The 12,236-nt window shown below is 32.0% G+C and overlaps 1 protein-coding gene across 2 annotated transcripts in view; it reads left to right on the top strand.

Moving 5' to 3' along the window:
- LOC123703314 (insulin gene enhancer protein ISL-1) overlaps positions 1-12,236 on the top strand; it is a 61,284-nt gene that overhangs the window by 36,062 nt on the left and 12,986 nt on the right. For both annotated transcript variants that reach the window (XM_045651272.1, XM_045651271.1), the window contains exon 2: positions 5,725-5,914. In XM_045651272.1, the coding sequence (XP_045507228.1) occupies positions 5,725-5,914 (190 nt within the window). The remainder of the gene's footprint in view (positions 1-5,724; positions 5,915-12,236) is intronic.

Below are 12,236 nucleotides of genomic sequence, written 5' to 3'. Positions count from 1 at the left end.
ACCTCATAAGTCATGTGTTCGTTTGATGGACTTGACACAATAACTAAACCGATTTTAATGATTTTTTTAATGTTGAATGAACTTTCAATACATGAAAGGTTTTTTAAAAATCGTAACCATCGTATTGGATATAAATAAATAGCCAAAATGAATGTTTGTTTAAAAAAATCTGACCTTTTAAAGTTGAAACTATTCACATTGGCCATTGGGTGATCTACAAATTTTTAGTTTTAAACATAGTTTCTAGTATATATGTAGGTATTATGTTATTTAAACTTTGCCAGTTAGGTACCTATATTGATAGTTTTTCCATAACTAGAGTTTACAACATCGTTTCTTGCCACATCTTCTCTTTAGAAGCTGCTTTCCGAATCAGTGGTAAATGGTAAAACTATGTACCTACCTAGGTAGGTTATGACGATTCAAAAGTGCCTCTATATTCTATAATATTTAATTAATAAATCTTTGAGTTGAAGTTTGATGATGGTAACGATAATATACCTAGGTACCTACCTATGCCAAAATTAATCGACTTGTTGTACCTACATTAATAATTGTAGTGATCTGTAGTTTATAATATTATTAACTTAGGTACGTACCGTTTTACTCGGCAAAAAGTCATATACCTAATTATGATTGTAGCTTCACTGCATAGTATAAAACAAAGTCGCTTTCTCTGTCCCTATGTCCCTATGTACCTAATACCTATGCTTAAATGATAAATCTTTAAAACTACGCAACGGATTTTGATGCGGTTTTTTTAATAGATAGAGTGATTCAAGAGGAAGGTTTTAGTATATAATTTATTATGTTTAAGTATATAATTTATTATGTTTTAGACTAGAAAGCTAGTTACTGATAAAACAATTTTTAGATGATCGAGTAGTTCTGATAAATCATGGCAAACCTACAATATTTATTTACACCATTATGTAACGCATTTTCGTTATACTGCTACAGATAGTATAAATTATAAATAGACGATACAAAACAGTAGCGTAAAGAACATAGAAAGAGATAGCAAAGCGAAATAGATACAGTCTCTCGGCTCCTAAGGCGTGGCCGGAATACGCCCATCCGATCGATTTTATACTTATAATTTATTCATATTTTTATTCACGAACCCCGTGGAGTTGTAAACAATGAATGAATGAATAATTTTAAGTGTGTATCTTGTAGTAGAAACTTCGATTGATAATGTTATACTTATAATACTATACCTAATTTACTAGGTTACCTACGGCCCGCGGCTTCACCCGCGTTTTCAAACAAAAATCCGCATAGTTCCCGTTCCTGTGGGATTTCCGGGATAAAAAGTAGCCTTTGTCCTATTCTGGGTCTACCTACATACAAATCTCATTGTAATCGGTTCAGTAGTATTTGCGTGAAAGAGTTACATCCATCCATCCTCACAAACTTTCGCATTTATAATATTAGTAGGATGTTTTACCTACCTACCTATAGGTAGATACATATTTTGTGAGGAAGTTTGTCATTATTAAACTACATAACTATTTAATCAATGTTGATGAAACTTTTCTTTAACAAAAGCTTTTGGGAAGCAAAGTTGAATTATTAAGTGTTGTGTATAGGTGATATTGAGAAATATTCTTATTTGGTAATGATTTACCTATGACTAAAGCATAATATTGTAGAATATATACTACCTAGGTTAGATTCATAGGTAATTAACAAGGTAACTAGGTATCTACTTACTAAACAAGAGTGGACAGGTAATGAACAGACTTTTCAACTTCTGGATTCTAATTTCTTGATAAATAAACATAAAAAGTATTTGTAAATTTAACAATAATTGATGTCACATGCCAAAAATCTCACTCAAAACCGTGTAGGCGTAATTATCACACAAAGATACATAGGTAATCCACTGAATTCATATACAACATTTTGGTCTACCGATTTTGATAAAACTAATTCTGTCTCATAAATTAAAATAAATATCAGGTAATAAAAAATAATGGTTAATGAATTCCTAACCAATCTGTGGACAAACATCTAAGATTTTATTCATTCAAAATTTTATATATAGGGTAATTGCGCTGGTTTGCCGTCCAGCTTCTGTTTTCGTCCATTTGACTGACCTGCTACAATCACGTGCGTAAAACTTGAATACAAACCTACCTTCCCGCGCAAGTTTGCACTTTTTACGGTCCATAATGTTTAAGCAACAGTACTATCAACATTAAAATTTGATTTGACAAGAAGAGAGTTCAAAAAATTAACGTAAATGTGGCCGCTTCGCATACGTGCCTTGCAGATGTCATCGCGCGAGAGAAAAATTTGCCGGCGAGAAAAGTTCATGGTAAGGTAAATCACTGTTTTAGCTAGTTTACGTAATGTTTTTGGTACGTATGTTTATTTATAAGCATAATAAATGCAATTATAAGTGTTTATCATACATTTTTATAATACTCTTCGAAATATTAAGTGGACGGATACTAGGTTACCAAATTCTCAAAATATTTGGTTTTCGTCCAAGTGGACGGAAACTCAAACAGCTACGTGAATATTTGTTAGGGTCATTTTACTTTATCGGACCTTTAAAATACTGAATAGTTTCTCCCGAAGTGATCTTTATTGCTATTAGTTTAGTTTTTTTGGTTTCCGTCCACTGCTATGTCAGTGCTGCCAAAATAAAAAAATATTTAAAGAAGTGGACGAAAACTAAATTTAGCTTTAAATGTTTTAGTTTTCGTCCATGAATGAGTATTGGAGTATCCAAAAATTAAATATAGCCATTCTTTTGCATTACTTTTCGTCTATTTTTACGTATTGAAAAGTTTTCTATTCAGTATCTTCCTTATAAATAATTGGTGAGGGCCAGAGTGTTGTAGGTACCTAATATTGTCATTCATTCAGTCATGTATCATTCTCCTTATGTGAAGTAGAGTCAATTATTCGTAGCATAAATGGGGGTAGGTCAGACATAATACACTGTATTTTTCTTGATTATCATTCACTTGAGTATCATCTTTTATTCTAGGTCTGTTTTGCCAATGCAGTATTTTTTTATTATACTTACTCAACGTATCCTCAGAAAGATCTTATTGTTTTTAGATGGCCTCGAAGGAGTGTAAGAAATCTAGAAAAAAAAGACACTGCGTACACTGAAGATTCTGTAGCTAAAACTTATTATTATGGCTGTGTGTTTATAGTACGTTTCATTTGATAAACAAAGTATTAGAATGAAAATTTTTGTTGTTAGAATGAATATTTCTGTTTTTTGATGTTATTTCTTAGTCCTGTAATTATTACTTGTTTCATTTACATTGTAAGGAACGCATTCCTTTCTTTATTACGAATGATTATACAGTCATCACTTACGCCTATAAGGACTGCCAAGTGCTACATAGATCTCAGTGTTGACTAGTTATATTGATTATTATTAGTAAAACCACAAGTAAAACTAAACCTGGGTAGTGAGAAATTGTAATGTTAATTAAATAAACGTATATATTTACCTGTAATTGATTTTAAACTTAATAGTTGACCTACCCTCCTTTTTCTACACGGTGGTCGAAAACTAGCTTACACTAGGACGAAAACCAGTTTTTTTGGACGAAAACTAGCATTTACCCTACTTTTGCAGAAAATAATTTAAATAAAAAGATACATCAAAATGATTTATTTTCCCTTAATATTATCTTAAAGAAGACTATATAAGGACTTAAAAAAAAAATTATATGTTTAAGGAAGGGTGCTCCAAAATATTTATTTCGTATCACAAAGTTGGCAAATCCTATAATAGGCATGACGAAAGATTTTGAAATCCTCTTCCATAATGTGTGTATATGTTTACTATACAAGAAAAACCCTATATTTCGGTAATATACTTAAATTTAACGAAGATAAAAGCCATTTTTCAAAAAATATTTATTAACTGTGCCAAAACAGCTCGCAGGTGTCATGGCGTAAGCGTGACGTCACTCTTTAGTAAATACGTAATTATTTGTACGCATTGCGAAGAAAATTAAAGAAATATTTATTTAATATGTGTTATAGAAACGAATTTCAAAGTTTATAAGTAGTGTGCAGTATTGCAGTGTGAATCCACATAAAAATAATGCTCAAAAAAGTGTTAGTAATTATTTCAAGCGAGAAAATAATAAGAAATGATTGTATAAAGTTGGCGCGGAGAACCCCGAAACCACGTATTCGTGAATTCGCAATTATATTTCTGTTCTGAGGCCCCGTTTCCACCTGCAAGTAAACTCGCGGAAGTCTTGCATGAGTTACTTGCAATGTCGTTTACATATCCTGCAATTTATTGCTGCAATAAATGTCATGCAAGAAGCTCGCGCATCATACTATCGCAACTTATCGCGGAGGTGTTTACACACGATCTTGCGAGTGACGGGATAGGAATTACTGTTACAATTTTTCTATTCTATTTTGTGAAATAAATCGTATACTATAATTTATAATGTGTACTATTTAATGTAAAATGATCTAATGAACTAATGTAAATAATATATTGTTTAAATAATAACTTAGTTAAATTATAAAATTAGCATAATATAAATATATTGTATGCCAATTTGTTGGTGAATTGTGCGGACATGAAATTTATTATAAAAACTTTGTAACCACAACTCAACAAATAAATTTTCATTTCACTTCATTTTCAAAAAATAATCACATTATTCCATCTTAAGATCTCATATAATCCTATTGACTTTATAGTTTCTTCATTCTTCACAAGAGCATTCACGACTCATTAATTTCAAATAAACAAAAATCAAAAGCCATGTGGGCGATACTTGCAGCTTGCTGCGAGATATACGGAACTAGACCGATAAGCTGCGAGAACTGTCGCGAGTAGACGCAGTCATGTTTACACATGCTGTCGCAACTTCTCGCAAGAAGCGCTTGACAAACTGTCGCGACAGAACTTGCAACATAGTTTACACATGCAAGCTGCTGTCAGACAGACTGTCGGACAGTTCTTGCAGAAGTTTACTTGCAGGTGGAAACGGGGCCTGAGTCGATAAAGCAAACGTGAAACAATAGAAAATAAATAAAAATGCGTATTCTCAACATATTCTTAACAACAAAATACATCTGACGTGAGTTGTTTACTTAATCGTGACGTCACGCGTGTTTTAGTCAAAATGGCGAACTGCAGAATTTCAATGTTTTATTTTATTGATAATCTCATTAATCTTAATGTTTTTAAGATTTTTAAGTCACTATATTTAATTTATTTATTATACATTTTCCCTTAAAAACACTAATACGATCATTTATGGATACTGTCGTCATGCCTATTGGACGAAAACCAGCGCAATGACCCTATTTCTTTACAAATCTATTCAGACATACCGACATTCCAATTTATTGAAGATTAACTTAATTTATTTAAAAATTAATGCAAAAAATAGCTAGGTAGGTACTTAAGTTTTCATTCCAATTTATTGAATAACTTTTGCCCGCGGCTTCGCCCGCGTTTTCAAAGAAAAACTCGCATAGATCCCGTTCTCGAGGGATTTTCGGGATAAAACCTTTCCTATGTGTTAATCCAAGTTACCCTCTATATGTGTGCTAAATTTCAATGTAATCGGTTCAGTAGTATTTGCTACCTCCTAATCAAACCTACTCCTTTTACGATATTATACAAGGAACTCATGCAAGACTTCCGCGAGTTTACTTGCAGGTGGAAACGCGCCCTTACATGTTTATATTTATGTCTCATTTTTCTTGCAGAAAAACTCCGCCTCTCCCTCTGCGTGGGTTGTGGTGGCCAGATCCACGACCAGTACATCTTGAGGGTAGCACCAGATCTGGAGTGGCACGCCGCGTGTCTCAAGTGCCAGGAATGTAGGCAGTTTCTGGACGAATCCTGTACCTGCTTTGTGAGAGATGGGAAGACGTATTGTAAGCGAGATTATACCAGGTACGAATCTACCTACCTAATACCTAAATATTTCAGTAATAAAAAATTAATGTCATAAATGCGAAAGTTTGTATGTTTGTTACTTCTTCATGCAGAAACTGCTGAACTGATTTTCATGAATGGCACACACATAGAGCCTAGAGGGTGATATGGATTAGCAAATAGGATAGTTTTCCGAAAACCCACGGGTACTATGCAGGTTTTCCTTTGACTACGCGGACGAAGATGCGGACGAAAGACTAGTCTATTATTTTGCTAGCTGTTCCGGCTGTTTCGTGTGCTTTTTCGTGCTGCTTTTACGTGTTTTCTCTCCAGACGAAATTGTGCACAAAAACGTTAAAAAAATTGTCGCATCGGTCGAGTGTCTCGAGTTCTACTTATTTTGGCTATAGGTATTAATAGGTACTATTAGAAAACTGATTATTCTGTATTCAATATTCATTTTTATTGTATAGAAATTAAAATTATCGATAAAGGTAACCTTTACCTACTTGAGAAAACGAAAAACGAAATTTTGTAATTTTAAAAAACTTGCAGAGCCGTTAAATTGAATGTCTCTAGGTACATCAACGAGGAAACTTTGAACCAATCGGTCAAATTGCGGAATCGCAATGAATATTAAACCCAGTCTTTTATATCAAACAATAAATTAACACAAGTTTCACTCATTTTATCTCACTTCAAGCCTCCACACATTCTTAGAAATAATTTGAAAGTAGGCACAACTTAATGTGAATGAACCCACGCTAAAAAGTGTACCTTATGGGCCCTCTTCACAATGGGCAGCGTTGGGCGAATAGAGGCAATCACGATAGTGTAGAGGACCTAAATGTCTATGATCGGCCGTCATTGTAGATTCATAATCGCCGTGATGGCGGCAAACAGCCACGATCATTTGTTGGGCCAACGCTGTCCATTGTGAAGAGTGCCCATTTAATTTTAGCTGATATCTTATCGCGGTTCCGTCAAAAATATAGCACCAGAACATTTATTAAAAAAGTAGTTTTATAATAATATATTTTATTTAATTAAACAGTTGTAAAAACTACTATTCTACGCATTTCATAAAAAAATATAATGCCGGTTCACTACCGGCATTATATTTTTTATTGAGATCGCAATGGAAATGCATAAATTAATCTGCAAAAAGTGGAAGAAAAAAACAATTGACTAAAAAATTAGAGTTTTCTTTTTTCAAACGTTCAAAGATGGATTCTGCAGTCAATGTCCACTATTATTCGTTAGCACACCAAACTTAGGCAATGGCTCAAAGCTAGACAGCCTGGTTACATTTGTCGCTTTTTGGCAACGGTATAAAAAAGGTAAAAAACCACGCATATAAAAGCAAATCCGCATACGAATGATTCACTATTAAAATACTACGTATGATCGTGTATTTAGCAGAAATTATCGCAAAAGGACGTCATTCAAAACACTAATTTTTTGTGTAAATAAATGACACTTATTTTTCGTTTATGAACGAATTTTCCGCTGATGGGTGTTATTTTACATATTTTTATATCTAAAGTATTTATTTACACTTAAAGTTAATATAATTATTTCATTGTTATAGTGTTATATCTAATTTGTTAAATACGTTGACGTTATTTCTATTTGATGATTTCTGATGACTATTGATATTATTATGATTTAACTCGTGATTGTCTTTGAAAAATTGTGAATAGTCATTGATTTTTGGAATATGGGTCATACCCATATCTACTGTAATTAGAATAAGAAAGTAAATTCACAAATTAGAAGCCAAATTTTATCAATATTTCATACATTAAGTTCATACTAAACTAGGTATGTTATTTTTCTGTAGTTATTAACTACCTACTTTATAATTCGATTATCAAATGTTTCGCAAATTATAGATTCCCATTATAAAGTTGATATTATTATAGCTATATTATCAACTGAACACCGTTTTCCCAATGCCCAAACAAACGATATAAAGTCATTAACCTCTCAAACGAAATGAACTCCCATTTATACACAATCACATAAAATGACTGACGCATAAACACAACAATCTAATTATACACCCGTTTACAATTACGATTTTAGATCATAGTTTACAATAAAACTTTAAAAAATCATAACCGCACGTCAACATCGGCGCCACTTTTTAAACAACGTCGCATCTACGAAAATAACCTCTGTTTACATTTCTACCCTTCCATCTCCCGGCTAAAATATAGAATTACACATTAGCAAACACAGCTTAGTCTATGCGCGGCCGCGTTCGTGTAGACGCAGCTTTATGCACCATAGATACGGAATATTATCGTTTGATTTTCTGTCAAACCCATTTGGCTGTATGCGGGGATTGTCTTTGCTTTATGCGCCGAGAAAAACAAACCGGGCTCTATGTATTTTGGCGTCAAAACAAACGTCACTTTGACAGCGCGGCGGGCGGTTGGAACCCGATATGTCTATAGTATGTTTGTCCGTTATATCGGAAAAGCTGTCCGATTACTTTTTGTAATGTACTATTTGTTTTTATTTCTTCATTTAAAGTTTGTTTGCGCGCCGGATTTCTCACGATATCCGTGGTATTTGTGACGTCTGTTTCCCGCGCTACACATTTTTTCATATAGTCACGCTTCGTTGAATTAACGGCATCGATGAGTTTTTAATGAATTGATTTATCTTTCTTTTAATATCGACTTTGAAAATAAAAACTACCTACCTACTTTAAACACACATAATAGACAATCTATTAATTAGATATATCTATTTATGGGTACAAAACATAACCTAGGTATATCTCTAAGAAAATATAAACCTGTCATGAAGTACAATCTATTTACAACAAAGTTAACATCGTATTTGGATAAATCAGTTATTTTTAAATACAGTTTGTCTAAAAAATTCAGGAAAATTACCAAGGAATCTCATTGTATAAAATTGTAATTAATTATTTCAAAATGCAACGCTCCCTTGCTTTTCGCTTTACAGACTACACTTGCAGAAAAAGTATAGTTATTTTCCACATACCTAGGTGCAGAAAACTCAAGTAATTATTTTTTCAACTAGATTTCATTTCAAATGTTTTTAAATCTTCCTATATTGAAAATGAAAAATCTTTAATTTTGCAAATTTATAAGACTTGTCTTAGTAAGTTTATATTACCTACCTAGTACCTACTTATAATTTTATTTAAAAGCAGCATTTTCTATACCTATATAACGGTGTTTTGTATAAAAGTTTTATTTTTATTATTTGCAAATGATACAAAAATATAATAGGCAAAGAAATCAAAACAACTCAACCCTTTAGTAAGGAAATCCGTGTGTTTACATTACCTCAAGTATCGTATGTCCGTTCGTCTAAACATCCGAAACATTAGTATTTTATATTAAAATGTTTTTCTACCGTTCGGAAATCGGAAAGGAAGGATACATCAATTAATGCAAGTAATTAAATATTATATTTATAATGTAAGACTTAGAATTGTTCTTTCCGTAAGTAAAGAACGGAAATAAAAAGTTTGTGATGTTGGCAAAGTTTCCATAGGTAAGTAGGTACTGATTACATAATAAATTTTAATTAGGTATATTATTGTTTTTTATTAAACTATAGAATTTAAACTAAGTATATCATAGTGATAGCAATTATTACATTGTCACAAAATAATACAAAACAAAGTCTCTTCCCTTACTTAAAACTACGCAACGGATTTGGATGCGGATTTTTCGCGAGTAAAGCGGTGGTGCACAGCTAGTATACCTATAGAGGTAGTAGACATTATAATGTAAAATAATTGTATGTCTGTTATGTTATCACGCTAGAATGCACGAGAGCTTTTTTATTATTATGAATGCACTAGTGCTCGGCATTGCTTCGCTCATATTGGTCTTAGCATATTATAGCCTTCCTCGATAAGTGGGCTATCTAACACTGAAAGAATTTTTCAAATCTGACCAATACTTCCTGAGATAGGCGCAAACAAACAAACATATTTTCAGCTGCAGCGTTACAACATTGTAGTATAGATATAGATACCTAGTTATTATAATTGTAGAGCTATTGAAATTTGAAAGATAAGAAAGAAGAATAATTAACAATGAGTGTCATAATATATTAGGTAACTACTTCGTTAACATATACTACATACCTACTACTTCTTTTTTAATTAATTGATTATATATGAAATTAAGCTGGTTTACTTCATACGCGTTAAAAAACTTTTGAATAATTAAGCATTAAAAAATTTGAATAATTGGGTACATTACCTATCTGTATTATACGAAAAAGTTCTTATAATTTTTTTTTATCATAAATTAATAAATACAGTTTAAACTGAATTATCTTGTAAATTGAATGAAATCATATCTATATGATTACAATCAATGTACTTGTTATCTGATGGTTTCATTGATATGTTTAAACATGATATTAAATGAACTGGAAAAAATATATCTTGCTTAATTTATCGATTTAATTAGGTGGGTATATAAATACCTAGCTATAGGTAAAAAGTCGAGAATTTATGTCAATTGTCAAAGTAGTTATAAGTACAGTACCTATTATTTGTCAAAAATCTATTTTTAACGTTTATTTTGCTTTGTAGATCCTCATTTTAAAGTACTTAGGTACTTTAAAATGAATACGTACCTACTTAGGTACGTATTTTACAGTTTACCTACAAGTTCACTTTGAATAAGCCAGGAGGATATCAGTAGATACCTAACATAGTATAAAGAGACTAGCAGCTGTTCCCGCAGTTTCACCCACATTGCTCCGCTCCTGTTGGTCTTAGCGTGATGATATATATAGCCTATAGCCTTCCTCGATAAATGAGCTATCCAACACCGAAAGAATTTTTCAAATCGGACCCGTAGTTCCTGAGATTAGCTCGTTCAAACAAACAAACTCTTCAGCTTTATAATATTAGTATAGATTTATCTTTATACTATGTCAGTAACTTCAAAAAGCCTGTAGCTAATCATAGAAATACAGTATTCAGGACTAATTTTCTCTATAAAGATAACATATATTTAATAGTTGCGCAACAAGGGAGTGGTGTTTTACACTCATATTAATTTTAGTCTGTAATATATTAAAAAAGCAGTTTGACAAGTTCGCGTCAATGCCACCAAGTCGAAATTTAAAATACACCATTTTAATACGTGTTAAGAAATAATTTGCATGTTCGTATTCCTTATTAATACTGACGATTCATATTTTTTATAAAAGATACGTAAATAAGGCTTTTAATGCACATTATCATGTACTAAGGAAAATACTAAAAACTTGCAACTTTAACCATTGTTTAAAATTAATACGGACCAGTAGTTCCCGAGTATAGCGCGCTCAAACAAACAAACAATATCTTCAGCTTTATAATATTAGTACAGATAAAGATAAGTATAGATTTACCAAGCTACTGCTGTTTTCTGCTATTATAATTTAATTTTGACAATTAGCTCAATAGAAACAGCCATCAAAGAACTCGATAATAAACCCAAAAACATTCTCCATCATTAATAATAAGTATATAAATATAACCAGCTGTATAACCTAAATCTAACCCTATAGCGCTCACCAATTAGCGAAATGTGATACCATCCGACGCATCTACAGTTACCGGGGCACAGATAAATAATATTTTGACACGTGCTAATGGCGGGGTGGCGGGAAAATTGACGTTTGTTTTTTTTTCAACGCGCTGACGTTTGGCCATGGTATTGCTGTTTTTAGCGAGATGGTGAATTGATTTTAATTTAATTTAATTAATTGGACACAGGTAAAAAAGGAAGTCATGTAATTTTTTCCATTTTAACCGAATTTTTAAAATCGTGCTATCGTGCTATATAAAAAAATAAACCTATTTTTCATACTTAGGCGCCCCTTAGTAAAATAACGTAACCTAATTAACGAAATTCCCACTAACGCTATATTTTTATAATTAAAAAAAAAATGCTCAAATAAGTATAAATTCAGATCTGTGATTCAGATCACAGAACAATGTGATTCAGACTAAAATATATTCTATATGACTTACTTTCTTCAAAACTTTCATTTCCACGTTCTATGAGTTATACCTAATTAAAAAAAAAACATGCCCGCCATTGACAAGTCATAATTTTTCTTCTCTGCAGACAAAAGCGCGGGAAAACTTACCGTAATCTAATATTTATTGTTATAAAATATGTAGGTAATATTATAATGTTCTGTGTTAATAATATCTCGTATATTCGTCTTATAATGTGTGTGGTCCAGCCAGCTGCATTATGTTGGCTGTATTTATTCAAAGTAATCAGATATGTTGGCGAAAATAGTGCTATTTGTGTTGACTGTTGTGTTGTATTTT

Source organism: Colias croceus, chromosome 25 (genome assembly GCF_905220415.1).
Source record: "Colias croceus chromosome 25, ilColCroc2.1".
NCBI lineage: Eukaryota > Metazoa > Arthropoda > Insecta > Lepidoptera > Pieridae > Colias > Colias croceus.
The sequence above is the reverse complement of the archived record's forward strand: the minus strand, read 5'-3'. Positions and strand labels throughout refer to the sequence as shown.